Source organism: Verruconis gallopava (genome assembly GCF_000836295.1).
Source record: "Verruconis gallopava strain CBS 43764 unplaced genomic scaffold supercont1.24, whole genome shotgun sequence".
Classification (NCBI taxonomy): domain Eukaryota; kingdom Fungi; phylum Ascomycota; class Dothideomycetes; order Venturiales; family Sympoventuriaceae; genus Verruconis; species Verruconis gallopava.
In genome coordinates this window covers 167,827-191,461 of record NW_015622160.1, presented here as the reverse complement: position 1 = coordinate 191,461, position 23,635 = coordinate 167,827, and the positions used below count along the sequence as shown (strand labels likewise).

The following is a 23,635-nucleotide window of genomic DNA, read 5'->3' as shown; positions in this document are numbered from 1 at the left end:
AGATAGTTACGAGAGGCACTTGTTGATTCTCTGCAATCTCGGTCGTTCGAATACATTTCTGTCTGCTTGAGGCCGACGCAATCTACGAGACGCGCTTGCGCACCACTCGTGCCTCTTTGAACACGCTGTCGCGCTCTCGGTCTCACATTGTGGACATCCTCTCTCGTCTGCTTCTTTGGAGCGACACAAACGCCACTAGCTATGACGTCGTAGCTTCGGCTGGCCCAGCTCAGCTTTCTTAGGTGGAGAGGGCCATGTGTGCAAACGGCCGGAGCGTGCGGTGGGCATGCGTGTAGAACGGAAGCCGGGTAGGATCTGGACTTGCGGCAAGGAGGTAACTCAAGCGTGAGCTTGTTCACATGAAATGGATATATAGCGCCTGTTTGTGTGGAAGCACAACATTTCGCTGGCCCTGTCCCGTCCAGCGCTTAACGATGTGTGTACTTGAATGCGACTCTGATGCGACCTTTCCGCTTCCGGCGTCCAACGTTGTGACGTCGAGGTACCCACGCCTTGCACGTTGGCTCCTCGCGTGAAATTCGACAACGATCCGGCTTCAATTCTTCCACTCTCGTGGCCGTTGAACTCGGGATCCCCTCCGTGTACTGTGTCTTGACACGATATACCCTCTACACATCATAGTTCTCCTGTCAATTGGGCCCGCGGACATCGTACAGCTTGGAGCGGTCACCAGATCGCGGGGACCGGGCCTTCCGCAGCCATGCCCTACGCAAGAATAATTGCTCCGGCTCGCTCGTCATCTCGAGCTCTCGGCCAAGCCTTTCGACCCTCTCTACGGCTGCACAGCTTTTCGTCTCGACCTGCGAATTCCCAGATACGCCTGCTAGGCAGCGTGAAGCAGCCGAACGGGCGTGCTTTCCGACGCCCACGACCCCAGTTCTTCACTCACTCCACCCAGTCCGTCCGACAGTTGCACGCTAAGCAATTACCCAAGTACGAGTCTCCGCTTCTGCTCTTCTGCTACCGTACCGCCGCGTGGCTTGGTATTAGCATCTCCGTTGTCACTGGCGCTATCGTGCTGTTCTTCATCTACGATGCGACGACGTACAAGATCGATCCCGAAGTGGACGAGCTAGAGATATCCCAGATAGCTCTCAGCCCCAGAAGAGGTGGGCCAAAAAATCTGCCTATAGCAGAGCATCTGATCGATGATGACGAGACGCCGGAAAAGAAAGCTCAAAAACATAAGCCCAAGCTTGTCATACTCGGCACCGGTTGGGGCAGCGTTGCCTTGCTAAAGACGCTGCACCCAGATGAGTATCACGTCACCGTCGTCTCCCCCTCCAACCACTTTCTCTTCACCCCGATGCTTCCGTCTGCTACAGTTGGTACATTAGAGCTGCGTTCGCTTGCCGAACCCGTGAGGAAGATCGTGGCAAGAGTGAAGGGTCATTTCCTCAAGGCGACTGCTGAAGACGTTGAATTTTCAGAGAAACTGATCGAGTGTTCGTCCATTGGTCCAGATGGCAAGGAGAGGAGGTTCTACTTGCCTTACGACAAGCTCGTTCTGGGCGTCGGTATGTTCACTCCATTTGCATACGATAGCTGTTCGCTGACAACACAAAGGCTCCGTCACGAACCCGCACGGTGTCAAGGGGCTTGAAAATTGCCATTTTCTTAAGGATATTTCGGACGCTCGTCTCATTAGGAATTCCGTCGTGCGGAACCTAGAAACAGCGTCGCTTCCAACAACTACGGACGAGGAACGCAAGCGCCTGCTGTCTTTCGTAATCAGCGGTGGCGGGCCAACGGGTGTCGAATTCGCAGCCGAATTGTACGACATGCTTAACGAAGACCTTACCAGGTGGTTCCCCAAACTTTTGCGTTCTGAGATCTCGGTGCACGTTATTCAATCTCGCAGCCACATTTTGAACACGTACGACGAGACGCTGTCGAAGTACGCTGAGCAGCGCTTTGCCCATGACTCCGTCGATGTCCTGACCAACTCGCGTGTCAAGGAAGTTTTCCCCGACCGGATCCAGTTCACTCAGAAAGACGAGAATGGCAATGTCATCGTGAAGGAGCTCCCGATGGGCTTCTGTCTTTGGTCGACCGGCGTCTCGCAGACAGAATTCTGTCAGCGTCTAGCCAAGAAACTAGATGGCCAGAACAACCGCCATGCGTTGGAGACAGACACGCACCTGCGACTTGTCGGCGCACCTTTGGGAGATGTCTACGCCATCGGTGATTGCGCTACGGTCCAGAACAATGTTTCGGAGCACATCATAACCTTTCTCCGTACGCTGGCTTGGGAACACGGCAAAGAGCCTCAGAACATGAAGATAACATACGGGCAATGGCGCGAGGTCGCCAAAAAAGTCAAGAAGCGCTTTCCCCAGTCAGGCGACCATCTTAGGCGCCTTGACAAGCTCTTTGAAGCCTACGACAAGGACAAGTCCGGCACCCTCGATTTTGGCGAGCTGCAAGAGCTGCTCAGGCAAATTGACAGCAAGCTGACAAGTCTGCCCGCAACAGCACAGCGGGCGCATCAGCAGGGTCAGTACCTGGGTCGCAAATTCAACAAGATGGCGCACTCGGCACCCGGCTTGCAACTGAACGGCGTGGACTACGGCGACCTTGACGAAGCGGTGTACAAGGCTTTCGAATACAGACACCTTGGCTCGTTGGCGTACATTGGCAACGCCGCCATCTTCGACTTCAACGGAATGAACTTTGGAGGTGGGCTGATCGCCGTGTATCTGTGGCGCAGCATCTACTTTGCCCAGAGCGTGAGCCTGCGCACGAGAATTTTGCTCGCCATGGATTGGACGAAGAGGGCCTTGTTTGGTAGAGGTGAGTTACAGCCCCTGTTGGAACCGTCAACGCGTTGCAACGTCTGTGTGTGTCTTTGCGTGTGCGTGTGTGCTAACGTGGTAACAGATCTGATGAACTTCTAAATCCGTCGACATGGTCATAGAGCCGATAGAGGCGGTCTGTCTAGAGGGTGCAATTTTCCTTTTTTTTTTTTAATTGTGTCAAGAGCGTGATTTTTCGAGCTTTTGTCAATGCTTTTTGCCTTTGCATAGAGAGATTATATATACTGTACATAAAAATCTGCTAGAGATTTGAAATCCGGCGACGAAAAGGAGTGTCTCCACGCCGCGTGGTAGGGGCGTTCATCTGCGATCCGGTGCTGGGCCTCGTTCATTGCGTCCCGGTGTCTCGTGAAGGACAAAGCTTTCGACGCGACATCTTCGTTACGTCCTTGCGCGCTTCTTCACCTTTTCGACCAAGGCGCTGAGCTCGGCTCCGTCGCTTCGGACCCTCTTCTCATTCCTCTTTGCGTCTCCGCCGACCGCTTCGCCTTCGCCTCTCTTTCCCCTCTTCTTTATACTCTCCTCCATCAACTGCTTCATACCCTCCGTCTTCTTGAATCGCGGGTTCGTCGGGTCGATGGCGAACTCGTGGCTCTCGAACAACTTGGCGAAGCGCGGGTCCTGCGTGTCCATCTTGAAGTCGTCCTGCGCCACCGCGTCGTCCTTGCCCTTCTTCCCCTTCTTGCTCTTGTGTTTCGACGCCTTGGCCTTCTCCGCCTTGCGGACCTCCCGCATGTCGAAGTGGCGAATCCCCTGCTGCTCGTCGTCGGCCATGAGCAGTTCCAGCTCGGCGCGCTGCGCAGCCGACGCGGCCTCTTGCGCTGCCTCTTCGGCCTTGCGCGCCGCCTTCGCCTCCTTCTTGGCTTTCTTCTGCGCCTTTTCCGCGTACAGCGGGTCCGTGAAGAAGGGATCGTCGAAGCCCAGATCGTCCTTCGGCTCCGCGGCGGCACCGTTCGTCGCGTCTTCTCCGTCGGAGGCTGCGACCGCATCCGGGTCGCGGCCCTCCCGACGGGCCTTCATCCGCTCCTTTCGCCGCTTCTTGCGCTCCCGCTCGCGGCGCACGTAGCGCTCCAAGGTTGTCTCTTCGGCATCGCGGGGGTCGTTCTCAAAGACGGAATCCTTCTTCTCGGCAGCCGAGATCCCCGGCGTGAACGAGATCTCCATGTTGCCGACCGGGCCGTCATCCTTTTTCCTGCTCTTTCGAGCGAGCGCAGGCTCTGAGTCAAGCCCCAACGCTGCACGCAGGGCCTCTCTCCGTGCCTGCCTGTTGACCGTGGATTTGGACACCATGGACATTGTGTCGATATCAACACCCTCCGGAATTGGCTCGTCTTCTTCTTCTTCCTCCTCGTCTGAAGACGAAGCCGAGCCAATGTACGCCTGCAGATCGTTTTCATCGATCTCTTTGCGACTGAAGGCGCGTTTCTGCACCTCCTTTCGCTTTCGGTCTTCGGCATCCCATGTGAGCTTGACCTTCGAGTGTCGCAGCGCGTCGGTCACAAAGTCGTTTGGCTTGTAATCACGTGGAACATCAGTGCAGCTCTCTCTCGGCTTCTCGTCGAACGTAACGTCGTCAGGCACAAATCTCAGGTCGAAAAAATTGGCTGAGGATAGGTATTCCCGGCCATCCATGTTGTCGTACACGGCCTTTGCGGCCTCCAAGGAGGAGCACTCAATGATGGCGTAGAAGTATCGCAGCCGGTCCAATTGATATTTCCGAAGCGCAGTCGAATTGTACTCCTCGCCTGTGTCTTCCTTCAAGAGGGTTTTCTTTATGCGCTCTTCCTCCTCGTCTGAATCCTCCTCCTCTGAGCCGGATACGGACTCGTCTGACTCGTGCTTCTTTGCGCTCGCAAAAATTTCCTTTGGCGGCCCCTCCATCTCTTCTCTCTCCATGCGTTCGCGTCCAAATTCACTGGGATACACGGTAACACTTTCTATTCGTCCCTCGGCAGGCAGGAACGAGATCGCAACAGCCATGATATCCTCTGCCCGTATGTTGTCCCAGTCCATGTTCACCACTGCTATTCGCCTTGTTACATCTCCAGTGGGTATACTGGCAACCTGCTCCTCTGTCGCGTAGAGCTCTGCCTCTTCCACCTCGTCCTCGTCACTGCTCTCCTCCTCAGACGACGAAGACTCGGAAAAGCCGCCGTCACGTGCAGGATCATACTTTTTGTCCATGCGCTTCAACTCCCTACGGACGTCGACTTCGTCGTCACCGCTGTCGTCGCTGGAACCCTCGTTCTCGTCTTCGTCGTGCTCATCTTCGTCCTCGAGCTTGTACAACCGTTCCAGCTCCTTTCTCCCGGCATCTCTGCTCAATTTTCTGCCATATCTGTCCACGCTAGCTTTTTTGGAGAAATCGTCATCCTTCAATATGCGTCCAAACCGCTTGTCGAGCTTGGTTCGAGTGTGCTTCTTGGATGGCAGACGAAAGCGCGGGTCGGTGCTGAGACTCGCGAATCGTGGATCGGCGCTGTCTTTGGACGACTGCGGTTCCGAAGCGCGCCCGAGGGGCTTCTTCTGCTTGGGAAACGGCATGATGCGTGCGCGCTGTCGCTGAATGCTGCGTATGGGTAACTCTTGTCGCCGATATTTTTTTCGGCGCCTCAGCCTCGAAAAAAGTTCAGCCACAGCGGGCCAGGGTTCCAGCACGCCAAGAGTTCGTTGCCCGCAGATCCCAAAGCGGAAGGAAGCTCGGACGACGCATGGGAAGTTCGCGCGAGTGTGACGTGCGTGGTGACGGGCGTCGAGGCGTCTCTTCAACTCCTTCTCCGTCTTGAACGCCCCTCGCGGCCTCGAATCGCAATGATAATTCGGCATATAAATAGAGCATGGGACGCAAATGTCCTGGTCTGCTCCACCGCAGGGTCAGCTAATGAGCTTGGAAAAGTGTAATCTAGATCGGCCCTTTTCCCTTCGACGCGGCAGCTTCCCCGCGATTGCTACTACCAATCGCCTTTCCACATTCGCAACTTATGACGCGCAGAGTTGGCCCAGGTCCTCGTCGCCATTTCCCAACGTTTTCTGCTTCGTCATTTTCCTCTCGGACAATTGATCTTCACTGACCGTGCAGCGAGCCTCCCGCGCAGTAACCCAAGCAGCTAATCACGAGAGAAACCAACATGGCCTGGCACAGCGCATTCACGTGAGTCTGGCCCTCTTATCGGTCCTACGGTGGCAAAAACGATCAAAAGGTCGACGCTAATCTTGCGCTCCAGACGACGAAGCGTTCTGCTCTTTTCTGTCCTCGGCCTCGGTGGATCGTACTTCATAATGAAGTCAAGAGCAATGGCTGAGAAGGGACGGAACCAGCAACTGGAACATGACTTCACGGTGCGAATAGATCGCTCAGGTATACTCTCCCCAGTTTTGAAGACAAGTGTTGGACTGCTGATGGGTTTCAGGAGGCGGAATATGAGTACTCGTCCAGAGGACATCGAAGTGCGTGCTTCTGACGAACTGGGAGGCCAGACACGTGAGCCAAGGGCGCATGAATAGGACGCCTACCATGACCGGCGCACAATGTATTTCTCGACTGATAAGACAAGAGCAAGAGCAACGTCGAGCGATCATCCACAGTACATTCCAGCAAAGGGTGAAATGGTCGACTTTCGGCTGTTTGGAGGGAAATGACGAAGGAATTTACGTGATCTAATCATGGCTATTGCAATCCATCATGTCAGCACGATATGTCATTTGCAAGAACATCATTGTGACCTTTCCCATTGATTTTCATGTTTTTCTCTCTCGCTTCTCTCTCTCTCTCTCTCTCTCTCTCTCTCTCTCTCTCTCTTATGCTCAGTTGCCGATTACAAAGTACTTGCTACGCAGAGAAAGGAGCCTCATGTCTACTCTTTGCGCACGATCTCATCAGCAACCGGACTCCAGTCTAGCAGTTTCCTCTCCTTGATCTCCTCCAGTAGGTCCTTCATCTGCTGATTTCCCTCCGCGGCCTTCTTCTCAAAATAGGGCAGATTGTTCTTCAACCAGACCTTGTCCCCTCCAGCCGGTGGCAGAGATACGCCCTGCTCGTATCCAGCCACAATGTCGCCCATGATGAAAATACGTATGTCGCGGTCACTCTCGACCTTGAGGCCGCGAACACGTCTATTGTCAGCCCGGGTCCACGCTAGCCAAGATCATTCGGCCCTTTTCGCGACATCAACCCAACATGGAAGTGACTTACCGTCTCGGCCCACAGCTTGCTGATGCTGCTCGTCAACTCATCGTACATGACCTGCGTGCGCGAAGGTCCGTGTCGCACGTGGCCTGTGATGGAGCTCACGGTGGAGCGCTTGCCGCCCACGTAGCCGACGTATTGAGAAGCCGGGCTGAAGCGCACGTTGACGAACAGGGACGGCGCGGTGAATATGCTCGTGTGGATCTTCGTGATGCCCTGCGCCAGCCTGTCCCGCTGCTCGTCCGTCAGGTCCTGCGCGTGCGACACCAAGTAGAGAGGCATGATCCGGCCGCGTCTGGGTAAACTGTGAACTGGGACTCGTCGCTCCGAAAGGCTGTCGTTTCTCTTGTACGATACGGGACGGATGATGTGTGAAGGGGAAAAAAAAAAAAAAGAAAACAAAAAAGGCAAAATACAAAAATCCGGGTAACCAGGCTGAGAGGCGGAACGTGGGGAGGCCGTTTTTACATATGTCCCGCAAACCGGCACGCGTTTCTTTTTCTCTATCCTCCCCTTTCTTTTAAAACACTCGCGCGAGCCTGCAGCGGGGTAGCCACCATATGACGTACGTCTGTGGTCAGCGACCGTAAGCTCTCTCTCTCTCTTCCTCCGCGCAGACGCTTGCGTTTCCTGGTTTACTGATCAGCAGAAACGGGGGTCGGCGGGCGCGAGGCGGTTGGTGGGTTCAAGGACGGTTTTGCAACCCCCCACCCATCGATCCCCGGGAGATCGTTGCGCCCTTTGGTACTTATTCCACGACTCCCCGGTTTGAGCGACCGCTCGACAGCTCGGGATGGGCTCTGCAAGCCTGCCGGCTGAGCTTGCGAGTCTTGTCCTTCTTATCTTCGGAAACAAGCCTGTCAGAAAACGCTCGGGGTGGGGACCAGTGGCGTTGTGGGCGTCTGTCGATGTTTCAATCTGTGTGACCTTCCCCACGAACATGTAAAGGAGACGTGCGTTTGGAAGCAGGATATAGTTTCGAGGGTAAAAAAAAACAAGAATAAATTAAAAAAAAACGGCATTTGTGCACCTCATTCGATATATATATGTGTGTGGTAATAGTCCTTTTTTTGGCTTTCAATGACTGCTTTTTTTGCTCGCTTCGTGCGATAAACCTATCGTTGCTTGGGCGAATGGGCTTCACAAGAAGAACGGTAAAAAAAATAAAAATTTGAAACAAAGGCCAAATCAAACAATAAAAAGGCGTTCTGTTTGGCCCGGGTATCGATGTCGCGCCCTTCACACTGACTCATGCCATACCAAAGAAAACCAAAAAAGAAAAGGATCCTAACGCACACCTACTTCAAGTTCTCCCCCATCTGGCAGTCATGCTACCGTGTTTCATATGTTCACTCTTTATTTTTTTTTTTTCCTCGACTTGATCGTCCCGCCGAATGAGTCGGGGGCAAACCGCAATTGGAGGTTTGCCAGGACCTAGTACTTGTCGGCGAACATGTTTGTCTTGTCCGAGAAGTAGATCTCTCCCATCTTCTCGTCGTCGACGATGATCTTTCCCTGCTCGTTCAGCGTGGCTGCCTCGTCCGTGATGGGGATCACGCGGGGGGTCTGCTGAATCTCTTGCGCGGAGATGCCGAGCGGGTCCTTCGGGATGACGAGAATGGGGACGTCTGACCAGACGGATGGGGGAAGGTACGCGTCGCGGACCATACCCTCGTCGAACTCGTCATCTTCAGGTATCATGTCCGGAACAAGCCGGCGCATGGTGTGATAGTCGTTGTAGATGTGAGGCTTTAGGAACTTGGTGATCATGTTGGGCTTCTTGTGCGGAGCAGGCCCGTCGACGACGGCTGCGCCGTTCTTGACGCCGTTGTGGGCTTCGACGTCGGCCTTCTCGGCTTCGCCGTCTCGCGGGACCGTTGTCTGGCCTTCTTCGACCTGCAGCAGGCTAAGGCGCTCCTCAGCCTCCAGCGACTTGGGAAGGAACTTGATGAGAGGCTCGAGGGCACTGTTGAGGCCAACGTGGAACAGGGCAGTGAAGATCAGGAGCAGGATCATCAGGACGAACGGGCCGATGGCACCTTTAGAGTTCAGGCGAGTCGCGAACAGGCCAAGCAAGCAGATTTCGGCAATGTACAGGCCCACAAAGAGGTGCTGCAAGGCGCGAGGATAGACGGCACCGCGGGTGTCGACGCCGGTGTTGTACACGTACAGGAAGTTGTAGCGGTACGCAAAATAGAAGAAAAAGATGCCAATGGCGGCGAAGATGAGGACGAGTGGCGCGATGCAGGAGTAGCAGATAGCTGTCACGTGCCATTAGCAACTTTGTTTCAGTACCAAGACAAGCGCAGGAGACATACCGATGACGAGGAAGTTGGTCATGATAGGGAAGACCTGGCCCCAACCCACACCGGCGAGCCTGTTCCATCGCAAGAAGATCTTGCGTGGCGTCGAGCCGAGGATCTTGACAAGAATCGGAGTGACAATCAGGCCAGCGAGGCCGACAAGCATGCTGGCAAAGACACCGAGGCCTTGCAAGACGATGTAACTAAGGTAGAAGTTCGATGCCTTGGGCAGCGAGGTGGACAACAAGCTGGTGACGATGGTGGGATCGTTGATGATTTGGGTGACAACGGACGAGGCTGCCGAACCGAGTGTGGCGACCAAGAAGACCTGGACGACTTGGAACGCAAAGTAGTAGTTCTGAAGCGTGTACTCTGCGTCGGAGTACGTGGGAGCACCACCGAGGCGGGCCATCCCTGGAGCGTTGTGTCAACTAACGAATAAGCTGGCTGATGATGGTCGTGAGGAACACTTACAGCGCAAAAATGGAGGAAGCAAGGACATGAGAAGGGAAAGCAGAACGACGGGCAACAGGCCTGTTACGACACCGAGGATCACGCTGGGAATGTGGTTGATGAAGCGAAGCCACTTGAAGGCGTTGATGTTGGTCAGGTAGTTCAGGTTAGAGATGGCGCCGACAAAGGCGACCGGAATGGACCAGAAGATGATGAGCGCGACAACAACGGCAAGGGTGGCAGAATAGCGGATGAAGCGCTCGTAGCCCTTGATGTGAAGGTTGCTCCAGATGACGTCAAGAGGGTGAATTCCCGTGTAGCGCGGAGCCATCATCATGACTCTGTGGTGCGTCAAGCTCTGGTAGGCAGCCTGGGCCTCGCGAAGGCTGTCGAACTCGACGAAGACGGCGCGAACCTTTGAGACGCCTTCGGCAGCGTCGCGATGCTTCTGCTGCTCCTCTTGAATCTTGGGGATCTGACGCTCCAGCTCTTCGCGAGACCAGCTGATCGTGTCGACCTTTTTGCCGATGAGGAACTTGAGGCGGTGCGTCGGCCTGTCCTTTGGCGAAACCCATCGGGCGGCAATGGAGCCGGTGGTTGTGGCCTCGGCGTCGCCAGACTCGGCCACGGCGGAGGCAGGTGCAGCCTCGCCCTTCTTCGCAGCGGCCTTGTCAAGCTTGGACTTGTTCTTCCACGCAGTCTTGATGAGCTTGGTCTCTGCGCCCTCGAGCTTGAAAGCAACCTTGTCACGCTCACCGACCAGGTCGTCAAGCTCCTTTGTGTCGGTGGGGAACCAGATGTGCCTGACCGCACCGCCGAGCATGTCGCGCAGACGCTTCTCGTCGAGGTAGTCGTCCGGGACAGAGGTGAAGAGCACAGTGCGCGAGGACAGCTTGCGAGAGTACAGGGGGGACAGGAGATACGCCTGGCGCAGGTTGATGTAGAAGATGCTCTCGCGCGCGATCATGAACATGACGAAGCCAAAGAAGATCCAGGCGCAGCCAGCGTGGGCGAAGAACCTCCACGAGTTCTCTACGTTGGACATGCTGAGAATGTCAAGCTGGTGCTGTCCAGCCCCGCCGGTCGCGTTGACGGGGAACAAGACGGGCATGGTGATCAGGCATCCGACCAGACACGTGACGACCTCGATCTTCATGAAGCGCAGGAACAGGTAGGCATCGATGCTCTGGTGCTGCAGAACGAAGGTGTCCGGAATCTTCCAGAGCTCTGAGATCCACGAGAAGAGGCCGCTGCTGAGCTCGGGCGAGTAATCACTGCGAGAGGGCAGGTTAGCATCGTTGCGGGCTGGACGGTGTGTGTTCATGACGTACCCCTTCTGCAGCGTCTTGGACCGGGTGCGCGGCGCATACTTCCACGCAGCTCTCGGACGGATGACGAGGAAGATGCCGAGCCAGACGGCGGCCACGAGAAGGACGGGGACGAGCGTGGAAAGAAGCGACGAGGCCGAGTTGGAGTTTTTGGAGCTGCTCTGCGAAGAGCCGATGTTGCTGTCGTTGTTCTGGCTCTGTTTGCGCCGGGCGTCAGCTCCAGGCCTGGTCCATCCAGTGCATGAGCATGGTCAACTTACAACAGCCTGTCGCCGGACAAAATACTTTGCAGCCTCCTCGAAGGCGAGATGGAGATGCACGGCCTCCATCTTGAGGCTGCGGACGAGGCCTTGTCGCACCCCTGTGTATCAGCAAGGTGGACACGACGGCTGCGGTTCTGGAGCAGAGAAGAGGATGGCGGCGGCGATGGTGGTGGTGACAGGCGCGCAGTCAATTGCAGACAGTCTGGATGACAAGCCAGCAATTGGACGAGCGGACGGCGGCCTGGGGGGGTTTTTGACGGACGAGGAGCAGGTGGAGGAGCACGACGACGACGTCGATACAGGTCTGTTTGGGCGCTGTGTTTGGTAAATTGGGACGCACGCACTGGCGCTATTGGGGCGATCGGCGCGTGCGAGGCTCCAGTGACGCAACGCCGGCGAGTCGTGACCGGGGGGGCTTCGATCGATTGCCAGGCCTGGTCGAATGCACGCGTGAGCCGACGGACGACTTTGCGCTGGCGCCGAGCAGAAGGACGAGAGTGTCGTTGGGCACGGCGAGCTCGAAGGGCGGACTGCGGATGCTGCCACGGCCTTTTTATGCGGCGGTGGAGAGCGCCGCGAGCACGACGTGACGGGCGCGGAGATGCACTCCAAGAGCGTGTCGGCTGGCTGAGTCGAGCGCACACACACGCACACACACGCACACACACGCACTCGCTCTCTCCCGTCGCACCACGGCCCAGCTGAGCGACAGAAAAAAAAGTCTTCGCTCACGCAGACGTGCAGCGTTAGCACCAAGGCAAGTCCCCTGTCCAGCAAATCTGCTGCGCGCCGGGGGCCGCTTCACGACGAGTCCGCGCGATCGTCTCAAGCCACAGGCCAGCGCCGCCGTTGCTGCGCTATTCCCCTCCGGGACTTGACATGTCGCCCGTCCGCCAGATCGAGGGAGACAGAGGCGTGTGTCGCTTTGGTTTGTCTGCTCGCTGTGTGGCCGTCGTGCTTGAGCAGGACATGCACGACGCCGTCTGCCCATCGCGCTCCAGCAGTCACACTCACGGCGCGTTGACACCTGCATGCACATCGCCTTCCCGCAGTCAACCCGCGGTCAACTCGCAGTCAACCCGTCGACGCACCACTCGCCCCCCCCCCCCCCGTCGTTGCTCCTCCAACTCATGCCCGCCGAGCAACGTGCAAAGACGAGTCTGGATCTCTCCACCCGGGGCCACCTCCAATTTCGCGGCGCCGAGTCGGGCGTCTCGATGGAGCTCCTGCGGGCCGCCCTGTGATGTGTGGCTTGACCCTGTGCTTCAGCATGAGGCGGTGCAGCAATCTCCCGCGTCGCAGAGCGCTCTGGATCTGTCTGTGTTTCTCGCCCGCCCTGCATCGCATGCCATCCTGGTGCTTGAAATTCCCCTTCTATTCCACCTGCACCAGGCGTGGATGCAGTCGTGCGAGCCTCATCGTGCTCTACCCTTGAGACTCCATGAGGCGGTGCACATCTCCGCGTGCGGCGCGTCCGGTTCTGGCCCCGGCGCTCGCAGCGCTTAATCCTCTTGCCACCACGTATTTCTTGACAGGCCGCTCGACTACGACTACGGGTGTGCACGCGCGAGCAGCCGTGTTGAGCTGAACATACGCGTCCTGACGCATCTTGCCATCATGCTTGCACGATGCCGTCGTCTTGCCTCGTCTGGCCTTTCGCTTCCTTGACGCGTCCAGCCGGTTGTTTCTGGCCTCAGTCTCGAGCTCAGATGCCGCTTTGGTAAGAGCGCATCTTTTGTCATCACAGGACGCTTGCACGTGTCAAGCGTGGGCGGGCGAATCAGCATTTGGCTCCCTTGCTCGGCTTTCCGGCGTTCAATTGGACTTGAATTGCAATGCTTATCGTACATACAACGACGAGCTGCAGAGGCCCGCAAACGAACCAGCGATTCGTCGCGCCCTTGCCTTTTGTGGAGCAAGATTTGGACGCCAGCTAAACGAGATGGAAAACAGAGCGACAAAAGAGGATCGAACGAAACGAGTGGCGGACTAGACATGTGTGCGAGACCATCTCTCAACGTGCAGCTCTGGACGTCCTCTTGCCTCCTCATTCATGGCCACAACCACCTTGTAATAAGGCCCTGCTAGTCCTCGCCGTTGCAAGGACCCTTTCGCTGCGCACAGCTCTTCCGGTACCCGTACACACAGCACCCACCGGAGCTGTTGCACTGGTAGACCTTGTCGAAGCAGTCGCCCTCGTTCGCCGCTGTGCACGAGATGACTGCGTTGTGCGGAGACGTGCAATATCCGCAGTACAGGCCCGGCTTGAGCCCCTTTGCGCACTTGCAGCCCGCAGTGCAGTCGCGCGGAAGCAGTCCTGTCATTACGAGTGAGCGACTGGCGACAGCACGACGACGTGATGCAGTCCTGTTCGGAACTGAGGCCATGTCATACCCTTCTTGACGTTGTTCATCGGGGACAGGTTCGCCGTGCGTTTTTCCACCTCGGACGCTTCGATGAGCTCGTCCAGGACAGGGGCGTCGAGCGAGGCGGCGCGTTCCTTGACTGCGATGGCTTTGCTGTCGGCGGCTGCCGCTGCCGCATCTACCTCTGATGGAGGCGCTGCCAGGGTCGAGACTGCAAAAGCAAACACGGCAAGGAGAGCGAAGCGCATTGTAACGTCGATACCGAGTAGTTTCAACCAAGCTTTGTCTCTTCTCGTAACAAGATCTCTCAAGTGCGCGCGTTCTTGTGTGGATTCTTAATCCTCATCGTTCATCTCGGCCGATCAATCTATATATATGCATAAAGGGCACGTACGTGTATTTGGCATTGCATGTCACGCCTCCTTCTCGTGGCTTTCCTACGGTCCGGCGCATCTGGCCACTGAGTTGCCTAAGCAAACTGAAGCGTCACATCAAGGAGCAAGGCACAATTCTCCTACGGAGAAAGGAACCACTCAGCGCTCGGTTAGTGCTCCACATGATGCTTTGTTCGGGCCAGGTAGTGTACGAAACACCACATCCAGCCGGTCTTGATATTCTGAGTTACAAATGGGCAAGCTTGCAGTCAACGCATAGCATGCACGCAAGAGCTAAAATAAAGGACAGAATATGCATTTTCACGTATCAGATGACGCTCGATCAGTTTGTACGTTCCTCTTTGAAATAGTTAAGGCGAGGTGCCTGCTTGAGACGGCATTGCTCTAGACAGAAGTAAAGCTTGGGGCCCTTTATGGTAACATATAAGATAGTGCACGTACGACGCTGTCTAAGTAAGTAGAGCTTGCTCGAGCTTACTGCGAAGTTGACCGATTGGCCATCCATCGTCGATGGAAATTGAGATGTGCTGATATGGTGTTCCGACGGAATGGAGATGTACAAAGAGAATGATTTGTCACTTCTCATCATTGCAGCGCTTCATTCGACCATGGCTCGTGTCCCACGACGGAGAGCGCAATCAAACGTTCTTCGATTATAAGTTTGGTGATCCGCTACATGTAGAAGAATCAGTCATGCGCTAACAAGAGACCGTCTCGGCCTTTCTCCCATTGGCGAACCCGGCGCGTGCAGGGTGAAATAACAACGTACCACAGGAACTACGCGACGTGTAACAAACGTCTCTTCGTAGACTGCGATGTGCTACACGACGCATGGTTGTCCTATAGGCACATGCTTAGTAGCGCGGTGATTTCTCTGTCCGTAGGTGCTGAAGGGCTCCTTTGTCTAGCACTTGGGGCGCCAGCAAAGACTCTGCAACTTGACACCGCCTTCTTCCGAATCAAAAGACAGAGGCTGACATCGAAGACGGCGTTCAGCGCCTGTTCAGCCGTTCATTTCGGAGCACCTGTACGAAGCACATGAGGTACAACGACAGCTGACTGTCCGGACGTGTGGGCATCACAACGCTGGCACAAGAGGGCTCTCGCGGTCATGTGCCGTCGGAAAAGTGCTGGTCTGCAGCTGTCCCAAAGAATGCCACGCTGGCCTGGACAACTTAATCTTGAATCATTATATAGGCCAGCGTTCAGGTCCAAGGCCATCAGTGCCTCGTCTGTACCAGGCGTGGCGAAAAGAGAGGCACGTAAAGCGAGCCACGTCGCTCGCCCGCAAAAAAACCATGTTCGAGTCTTGACAAACAATAAAGTGCACGCCTTCCGTTGTTGCGAGTGTCCTGCTTTTTCTACGCCGCCAAAAGTCGGAAGCTCCGTTCTTGTACGCGGATGTCATGTCGAACAGTGAGCTAATCGTAAAATCCCGAAGCTTCGGACAGACCGCGAAACGCGTGTTGCTTGGTGTGGCTTATGTAAGCGCTTTTGCATGGAAAGTTCGTCACCCAAGGCGGCTTCTTGGTTGAAGGTCGATCGGGTGAAGGCGAAGCAACGAGCTTCAGGTTCCTGTTGGCCTCGCATGTCCGCTTGAAGCCCTTCGCGACAACACTAGAACTCAAACGCGCCAAAAAAAAAATTTAAATTGTCATCCTTGTCCGCCATGTCGTACTTCCCATTTCTTGACCTGCCCGTCGAGATCCGCGAGATGGTGTACGGCTACCTGATCTCCTTTGACGGCATCCAACGATGCATCGACGCGTACAACGACGTGTTCGCGGACTACAAGGCCGTCCTTAGGAACCCGCATCTGATCGAGCAGTACAAGAAGACCCCGTCCATCCTGCTCGTGAACCGGCAGATCCACGCCGAAGCGCTGCCCTTCGTCGGCAGGGCCGAGCTGTATCTCCACGCCCCGTTGTACAGTTTCGAGTTCGGCGGGCTCGGGCTGTCCATACAGGGAGCGCTGCTGCCGGACGGCGTGCTGGAAAGGATCAAGCGCGTGCGCTTCAGGTTCCGAATCGTAGAGTCCATCGCCGTCGACATGGGACCTGGCGACTCGTCGTCGTCGTCGCCGTCGTCGTCGGCCTTCGACGCTGACGCGTTGCTGGGGACCGCAGGCAGCTGGAGCGACGCCACCACGGAAACCGTGCTGCTGTTCAGCAAATTCTGGGCTGCGCTCTGGGTCCACGTTCTCACCGTCTGGATCGATGCGCCAAGAGACGACAGGACGCTCGTCGTGGAACGACAGCTCGAACACACCGAGTGCGTCGACGAGACCTGGGTCCCTCGTCTGGACTTGGCCACGTACGATTTGCCTACCGACACGGAGGGGGTAAGTCCCACAGAGCGGTTGCGGGATCCCTTTCTTTTGCGTTGACGGAAAGCCAGCTTCGAAATCTCAAACGTGCAATTTTTGACTGCTGGAAGGAGGACCTCTACGAACCTCTCCTCAGCTTCCTCCGACCTTATGAAATCTGCCAGGCTTAAGTAGATTGACTATCCTGATACGGTACATTCGCGTACAGAATGTGACTCTTACGCTCCTCCTGTCGAATTTCGCAGGACTGCTCGCAGTGGAATCTATCCGCTGCTGTTTTCTCCCAGCGTGTCCCGTTGTCCCCACCGGTTAGCACATATAACGAACCAACTAGCGTTCAAAAGCGGAATCCTACAATGATCGTGTTCTCGTTCCACGTCATCGGGCCAATGTACAGCTTGACGCAATGCTTGAATGAATTAAGTATCTTTTTTTTTCTCATTTTCCGAACCTGGAATATCCAAGACGAACGACTAGGTCGTAGAACTCAAAAACTTTGCCTTTCTAGCGTGGATCAATCGTTGTTCACTCTTTGTACACTCGGAAATATCCAGTGTGTACGACATTCGAAGCGTATAGCAATGTCCTTCAGTCCGCAGCGCAAATGCGATGTGAGCGAGCATTTGAGAAATGTCTTTGTAGAGAGCAGGTCTCTCGTCGGATAACACTTCATCGGGATTCGACGTACAGAACGAGAGAGAACTACAGACTGCTCAAGACGGTGACGATCTTGTAATCTTTGTCTTTCGGATGCCATCACCAGTGGGCTTAAGAGGATTATCAGCGATTCTCGAGAAAAAGAAATGGTGAGTTCGGCGTTTAGGTTTTGACGTGACGGTTCTTATAATTTAAAATTGGGTCTTCGCCAGATATTATCTCTGCGTGCCATCATTTCGCGTTGAAGGACAGTTGAGCAACTGGAGATCTCCAAGTAGTGCACGAGTGGAAGCAGACAAATTCCTCAGTGTGCGAATTGAAATCACAATATGGGCTCCTCGACATCTGAGATGTGGAAAATTAGAATGCTCAAAATCTCATGGCAGTTGGTGTCTAATCCCGAGGTTGCCAACGCGGGGTCTCTGTGTGTCCACGACCATTTAATGTACGGCGGAAAGGATGATTTCTGATTTCGTTAGACCCCCAGACACGACGTCTCCAGCTTCATTTGAATCTTGCAAAGGCCTCGAGCATTCGCAGGAATCTTAGAGTTGTGCATTTTGAACTCTTCTGGAAACAATCCTTCCCGCCTTTGACTCCTTCACTCTTTCTATTGACAGTCGTCATGCCTCATGTTCAGGAATTAGGTATGGAAGTGCCAGATAGCCCTCAATGCGATCCCCAGAAGATCCGCATCATTCACGTTGGCATGGGCGCTGCAGGCATGCTCTGCGCGTTCAAGGCCCGGAAGATGCTAAAGAACTTTGAACTCGTGTGCTATGAGAAAAACGATTCTGTTGGTGGTAAGTTCGTTCACAGCGACGATGAAAGTGCTCAATTTGACATCATCTAGGCACATGGTGTGTTATTGTGAACATGAGTCTGTCTCTGCGAGCTAAAGATATTGACCGATCGTGCAGGTATGAAAACCGATATCCAGGTTGCGCATGCGATATTCCAGCGCATACGTATACATTTCCTTGGTTTCCGAATCCGGATTGGAGTGGTTACTACGCGTACGCGCCCGAAATTCATGAGTACTTTTTGAGGTTCTTTCATGAGAACAAGCTAGAGCCATACGTCAAAACTGGAATAGAGGTCACGGGGGCCGAATGGGACAGCATGAAAGGCATATGGACGGTCGAGTTGAAGAACCGCAAAGATGGCAGCATCTTCTATGACACCTGCAATGTCTTGATCAACGGATCTGGCGTTCTCACAAAGTGGAAGTGGCCATCCATCCCAGGTTTACACGACTTCAAGGGAGTGCTCGCACATACAGCAAACTGGCCCGAGGGCCTAGACTGGAGTGGCAAGCGAGTGGCGGTCATAGGCACTGGCAGCTCTTCAATTCAGACCGTGCCCAAAGTCGCAGAAACAGCTTCGAAGCTTACCGTCTTTATGCGCAACAAGACTTACATAGCTCCCCAATTTGGCGCCAACATCACGAACACAGAAGCGGATCCGGACGCTCAGGATCCCGCGGCTGCTGGGAAACATCGATATACGGAAAAGGAGAAGAAACGGTTCCGAGAAGATCCAGAATACTTGCAAGCCTATCGCACGCGTATGGAGAGCTCATTCGCGGGAGGATGGTCCATGTTCTATCGAGGCTCCGAACTGAACTTGAAGTTCAAGGAGTTTACGCAAAACCAAATGAGGGAACGTCTAGGCACACGCGACGACATCAAGGATTTGCTCATTCCTAATTGGAGCCCCGGATGCCGCCGGTTGACTCCAGGGGAGGGCTACCTCGAAGCTTTAACAAGGGACAATGTCGAAACTATCTGGGGTGAGATTTCAAAGGTTACCGAGAAAGGTCTGGTGACGGAGTCGGGACGAGAGGTGGAAGTAGACATACTCATTTGCGCGACTGGATTCGACGTTCAATATCTCCCGCACTTCCGCATCAAGGGCATTGGCGGCCGAATCATGCAGGAACAAAAAGATCCCAACATATACGCCTCGATAGCCCATCCTGGCTTCCCCAATTACTTCGTCATTAACGGCCCGCGAGGAAATTGGGGTCAAGGCTGCGCTTTGCCGTCGCACGAGGTGCAGGTTGAATACGCGATCCAATGCGCGAAGAAGATGCAAGAGGACCGGATCAAGTCCATGCATCCGAAGCAGAATGTGACAGATCAGCTGAACGCGTATGAAGACGCATGGCACGCGAAGCACTCCATCTGGTCGGAGGATTGTAGATCGTGGTACAAGGACAACACGAAGGACGGAAGGGTGTATATCTGGTCGGGATCGATGCTGCATCATCTAAAGTTCATGAAGCGGCCGCGATATGAACATTACGAGATTGAGTACAACGATCCGGACAACATATTTGCCTTTCTAGGAAACGGAAGGACAATTAGCGAAGACAAGTACGCTCCAAACATTCCCGTTCCTTACATCCGGAACAGGGAGGACGTGGTTTGGGACATTGAGTAGTTGAGACCCTGCTTGGGATATTCTTTACTGTACACATATGTATGTACATGTATATGAGCCTTCATAACCCAATGAAGGCCATTTGCCTTGAAATAAATCCACGTGAAGGGGATCAACGATCTCTCTCCGTCCTTGTTTTAGTCCATCAAGGGACGTCTGGCATCGCTTCTGAAGCGACTGACGACAGTAGTGCTTATGCTCGGTCTAGAGATTGGGGCAGTCGCACAACTTTGCCTTATTGCTGGACGTAGTACGGTTGCCCAACAACCTCGACACTGTAGTTTCATGCTGCATATAGCATGTGCAGCTCATCATTGGCACAAGGAGCTCCCGTGATTGGGGAGACGCATCTGCAGGGTATTTTTCCTACGCCTCCAACAAAATCGATTCGGCCGCTGCCAATATCCAGCGAACTTTGATACTTCTTCCTTGATCCACCAGGCGAAGGAAAATTGCCACAGAGAAGGTCGCAAAGATCGTCAAGAAGGCAAACAATAATGTCGAAGAGGGTCACGAGCTAGCACGATTCGTCGCTGCCGACGCATCCAAGACGGCACGGATGATCAGCGCGACAACAATTGCACGAGGGCTAAATGTAGCTCGACCTTGTTCTAGTGCGTGTGAGAACCTTTGATGAAAGAAGCTCGTACCATCCGTTTGAAATTTTTATTTCTCTTTTATCTAACAGCGAAAAGTACGAGACCAGGCAGAAGGCCAACTGATCCCCGCCAATCGCGGCTTGTCTTTCCTGACGGCGACAGTCGAAATTTCGCCAAAAAAAAAATGCCATTGAGCAGAAAGTAAGACAGAAAAAGAAAAGAGAAAAAAACGTCCATTCGGGAGCAGAGAAGACCAGTGATATAGACGGCGCGCTGCCGAGGCCCCGTCATCACCACAAATAGCTTATTACGGGGATCATTTTGGAGTGGCGGATGGAAAAGGGGTCGTTCATGGCAAGGACGGTCCTCTCTAAAGCATTATCATCATGCGACTAGCACGATCGCGGGGTTCGGGTGGAGGCCTTAAGGCGCCAGATCGTCGTTCTCTCTGGCAGAAGTACCCCGACTAGCACGATGGCGCGCTGCCAAAAGTTTTGTTCTTTTGGCTCCCTGGCGACGGCGACTCCGAGACGTCGAGGCTGCGCCGAGACCGCGTTGGTAGCCCGCAACGGACACGATGTCATATTGGCCCGCGATATTCAGGCAGCTTTGCCTCACCCAGAATGTCGGGGTCGCCGTTGGCGACAAAAAACTGCCCGAGTTGGTCGTCGGAGGTTTCTTAAGTTAAGCCGGCGAACTTCGTTAAGGATGTTAGCATTCCTCATGCTCGCAACCCCACCTTTCCACGCCGTGGTACCACCATGTCCACCACGTTCCACATTCAGCCAGCTTCACGTTGCGCACAATTTGAAGCAATAGGACTTTCTACAAAGCCTGCGAAGTCGTTGACGGGGAATGTTGAAAACGAGCCGGCCGCCGAGAAGAGCTTCATCTGCCATTTATGTGGAACGAGCTTTATGCGAAAGGAGAGTCTCCTGGATCATCTCAAAGGTCCGCAACACGACAACGTAAAGCCTTACGCGTGCGCAGACTGCAAAAAGGCATATACTCGACGAAGCGACCTCAAGCGCCATGAAAGAGAAGTCCACAGGGGGACCAAATTTGTGTGCAACGTGCTTGCCTTGGGGGAACGACGAGGTTGCGGCAAGCGATTCAGCAGGGCTTTGACTCTCAAATCACACCAAGACCATTGCAGAGCATTGCAAAGCGCGCTCGCCAATGCACACGCTCCCAACTGGTCCCGAATGGCTTGGCCGACAAATGTCGAACTGCTTTTGAGAGACGAAACGGCGAGAATACTCGCCGAAGCCAAGTCATTAGGCGCGAAAGAACTGGAATGTAGGATATGTCATGCACAACGACTGCCAAATCATGTCGGCTCCTTTGTTCGTCATCTTATCGACCATCTCGAGAGCATCCTGTTTGGCGCGTACCAATGTGAACTGTGTGGGTTGTCCTTTGGCTGGGACCTGCATCTGCAGAAGCACCAAGAGGTTTGTGCCGGATATCGTGGACCGGCAGCGGGCTGTCAGATCTCTGTAAACGGCTTTGAAAGAAGCTGCGCTGTGCATGGGGCGGACGCCACTCTTTTGGAAGATGTTCTTGCCGGCCGACGAGGTTCATCGTGTGTCTTGATCTGTGAACAGACCTTTCAGCAACTGAAAGTTCAGATTACCTCGCAACTGGAGCAGTCGCTAGGCCAGATCATCAAATACGAACCGCGCAAGCCACTAGAGTACCTTGAAGCTGTTCGAGAACGGTTGCGACAATTGGATCCATTGTACTCCTTGGCGCCCCACGAGTCACTCCTCGACGGTTACGATACAAACAATCAAGCTTCTACGAAAGCGAATCCAGACATGTGCAGGGACGATTTCGACACAATATTTGCATTAAGGAAAGATATAGATGTAATTTAATGTTCGTCGTCGCCATTTGTTCGTCACACATCTTTTAGTGACAAGCCCGGGCGGAAATGACGCTGCTTACCTTAGAATGTTTTTATCAAAAAGGCCCATGAGTCTTCGAAGCCCCAGCCAACGGTCAAAGAAGATAACTCGAATACGGTGTTTTTGTTGCAGGAGTTATTATTATCAAATGATAGCAATCGACTTGCAATCATTCAGATCAGAATAGCCCCCGTCCAAACATTTTGCATTCGAAGTTGTATCAATGCTACGTCATCTTGCACCGAAAATTTTGGAGTGAACCACGTTGATTAACTCACAGACTTGGTACCTCGCCTTGAGGCGTTACTCTGACCAAATGACGTTTGGCTCCATTTCCCAAAGGATAGTCCAGCGTGACTGAGTGTTGCACCATGCGGTTGTCGTAAACGACGACTGTTCCATTCTCCCATTTTGCACGTGTTTGAAAGTCCAACCCGCGATGGATGTGGTCAAACAAGAAATTGAGCGACATGTCTGACTCCGCTTTCCTCATTCCAAGAATCTTCGTCGTATATTCCTGGTTAACCCAGAGAGCCTTGCGGCCCGTAACCGGGTGCTTACGGACCACTGGATGCACGGTATCAGTTCCTGGACGGCGCACAAGATTGGTTTTGTTCGAAAGCAAGTTCATCCTTCAGCTGGCTCGTCAAACTCGTAAGCTGTAAACCGCGAACCTCGGTCCCGATGTTTGGAGTCATGTCCTTTTTAGAGGGAATTGCTGCAAAGAGCGCCTTTTTCTCAGGGTCTGCACGCAAAGCGACATCTATGTGATCGTATGGAGTAAGTGGATCTTCAGAAGTTAACGTATTGTAAGGCAAAAAGGCCTTGTCTTTGTAGTCCTGTGTACTGTAGTCATGCTGAGTTTTCAAAGGAATCTCAGTAGGACCACGGGGATTGATGGGAACCTGTTGCAGGCTCTCTGGTATTTTGAAATCCGGCGGAGGGACAAAGTCGAGATTCGGCACGCAGCTTGTATATATTTTTGCTGCTGCCAATGGCACGGAGGCAACAGATGGCTGAGTGGCCGCGGTAATGGTAGTCGACATGGCGAGTTCTTCAAAAAGTGCGGTACGTTAATCGGAACTTAATGCACTATGTTTTTATAAACTGATAAATGAAACATCTTATATACCACTAGATGGACAAAGATGATGCTTAGTTTGTAACCAGAGGGTCGGATATGTTCTTTACACATGGATCAAAGGTGAGACGATTTGCCTATTGCGGATGGCAATGAACCTGAGCACCGCTCCATCTGATAAGTGCTGGATAAGTATAGTCCGTATAAGTGCAACATCGACGTGCTGATGCTTCTCAGCATCGACTTCAATTACATCACCTTCAGCAGTCTATGAGGCTGAGCCAACAAACATCAATGGTCTCGTTAGCTTTATCCATGGTAGAGGTTGAAAAATCTAGGTAAAAATTGGGTAGAAACTTGGCTGTCGTGTGAAAAATTTCTGGAACCGAGATGATTGTCGCTCTGCATATATGTTTCTCATCTCCAATACTCGTTATCAACGTTGAGCAATTCGCTATCAGGGACAATGACGCCCGGGAGAGTTAG

At 53.9% G+C, this 23,635-nt stretch overlaps 9 protein-coding genes across 9 annotated transcripts; 4 read left to right on the top strand and 5 right to left on the bottom strand.

The window, feature by feature from the left end:
• Positions 1 to 223: 223 nt before the first annotated feature.
• Positions 224 to 3,324, top strand: PV09_06715 (uncharacterized protein). The gene is made up of 3 exons (XM_016360396.1): positions 224 to 1,538; positions 1,588 to 2,814; positions 2,902 to 3,324. The coding sequence occupies exons 1-3, from the start codon at positions 722 to 724 to the stop codon at positions 2,916 to 2,918; spliced, it is 2,061 nt and encodes a 686-aa protein (XP_016211735.1). The 5' UTR covers positions 224 to 721; the 3' UTR covers positions 2,919 to 3,324.
• On the bottom strand, positions 3,005 to 5,421 carry PV09_06714 (uncharacterized protein). Its single transcript, XM_016360395.1, has one exon. It carries the CDS (start codon positions 5,379 to 5,381, stop codon positions 3,219 to 3,221), a length of 2,163 nt encoding a protein of 720 aa, XP_016211734.1. The 5' UTR covers positions 5,382 to 5,421; the 3' UTR covers positions 3,005 to 3,218.
• Positions 5,422 to 6,596: 1,175 nt separating this feature from the next.
• Positions 6,597 to 7,422, bottom strand: PV09_06713 (uncharacterized protein). The gene is made up of 2 exons (XM_016360394.1): positions 7,030 to 7,422; positions 6,597 to 6,931 (listed from the first exon to the last, which is right to left on the bottom strand). Exons 1-2 carry the CDS (start codon positions 7,303 to 7,305, stop codon positions 6,692 to 6,694), a joined length of 516 nt encoding a protein of 171 aa, XP_016211733.1. The 5' UTR covers positions 7,306 to 7,422; the 3' UTR covers positions 6,597 to 6,691.
• A 606-nt stretch (positions 7,423 to 8,028) lies between these two features.
• On the bottom strand, positions 8,029 to 11,902 carry PV09_06712 (uncharacterized protein). Its single transcript, XM_016360393.1, has 5 exons — positions 11,368 to 11,902; positions 11,111 to 11,304; positions 9,801 to 11,053; positions 9,342 to 9,740; positions 8,029 to 9,284 (listed from the first exon to the last, which is right to left on the bottom strand). Exons 1-5 carry the CDS (start codon positions 11,434 to 11,436, stop codon positions 8,458 to 8,460), a joined length of 2,742 nt encoding a protein of 913 aa, XP_016211732.1. The 5' UTR covers positions 11,437 to 11,902; the 3' UTR covers positions 8,029 to 8,457.
• A 1,552-nt stretch (positions 11,903 to 13,454) lies between these two features.
• On the bottom strand, positions 13,455 to 13,984 carry PV09_06711 (uncharacterized protein; the record flags this gene model as incomplete). Its single annotated transcript, XM_016360392.1, has 2 exons — positions 13,455 to 13,687; positions 13,765 to 13,984. 2 exons carry the CDS (start codon positions 13,982 to 13,984, stop codon positions 13,455 to 13,457), a joined length of 453 nt encoding a protein of 150 aa, XP_016211731.1.
• A 1,816-nt stretch (positions 13,985 to 15,800) lies between these two features.
• On the top strand, positions 15,801 to 16,627 carry PV09_06710 (uncharacterized protein; the record flags this gene model as incomplete). Its single annotated transcript, XM_016360391.1, has 2 exons — positions 15,801 to 16,472; positions 16,529 to 16,627. 2 exons carry the CDS (start codon positions 15,801 to 15,803, stop codon positions 16,625 to 16,627), a joined length of 771 nt encoding a protein of 256 aa, XP_016211730.1.
• Positions 16,628 to 17,701: 1,074 nt separating this feature from the next.
• PV09_06709 (uncharacterized protein) lies at positions 17,702 to 19,619 on the top strand. The gene is made up of 3 exons (XM_016360390.1): positions 17,702 to 17,917; positions 17,968 to 17,974; positions 18,035 to 19,619. The coding sequence occupies exons 1-3, from the start codon at positions 17,740 to 17,742 to the stop codon at positions 19,557 to 19,559; spliced, it is 1,710 nt and encodes a 569-aa protein (XP_016211729.1). The 5' UTR covers positions 17,702 to 17,739; the 3' UTR covers positions 19,560 to 19,619.
• A 1,134-nt stretch (positions 19,620 to 20,753) lies between these two features.
• PV09_06708 (uncharacterized protein) lies at positions 20,754 to 22,310 on the top strand. Its single transcript, XM_016360389.1, has one exon. It carries the CDS (start codon positions 20,920 to 20,922, stop codon positions 22,036 to 22,038), a length of 1,119 nt encoding a protein of 372 aa, XP_016211728.1. The 5' UTR covers positions 20,754 to 20,919; the 3' UTR covers positions 22,039 to 22,310.
• Positions 22,311 to 22,342: 32 nt separating this feature from the next.
• Positions 22,343 to 23,114, bottom strand: PV09_06707 (uncharacterized protein; the record flags this gene model as incomplete). The annotated part of the gene is made up of 2 exons (XM_016360388.1): positions 22,343 to 22,635; positions 22,670 to 23,114. 2 exons carry the CDS (start codon positions 23,112 to 23,114, stop codon positions 22,343 to 22,345), a joined length of 738 nt encoding a protein of 245 aa, XP_016211727.1.
• Between the last annotated feature and the right edge of the window lie 521 nt (positions 23,115 to 23,635).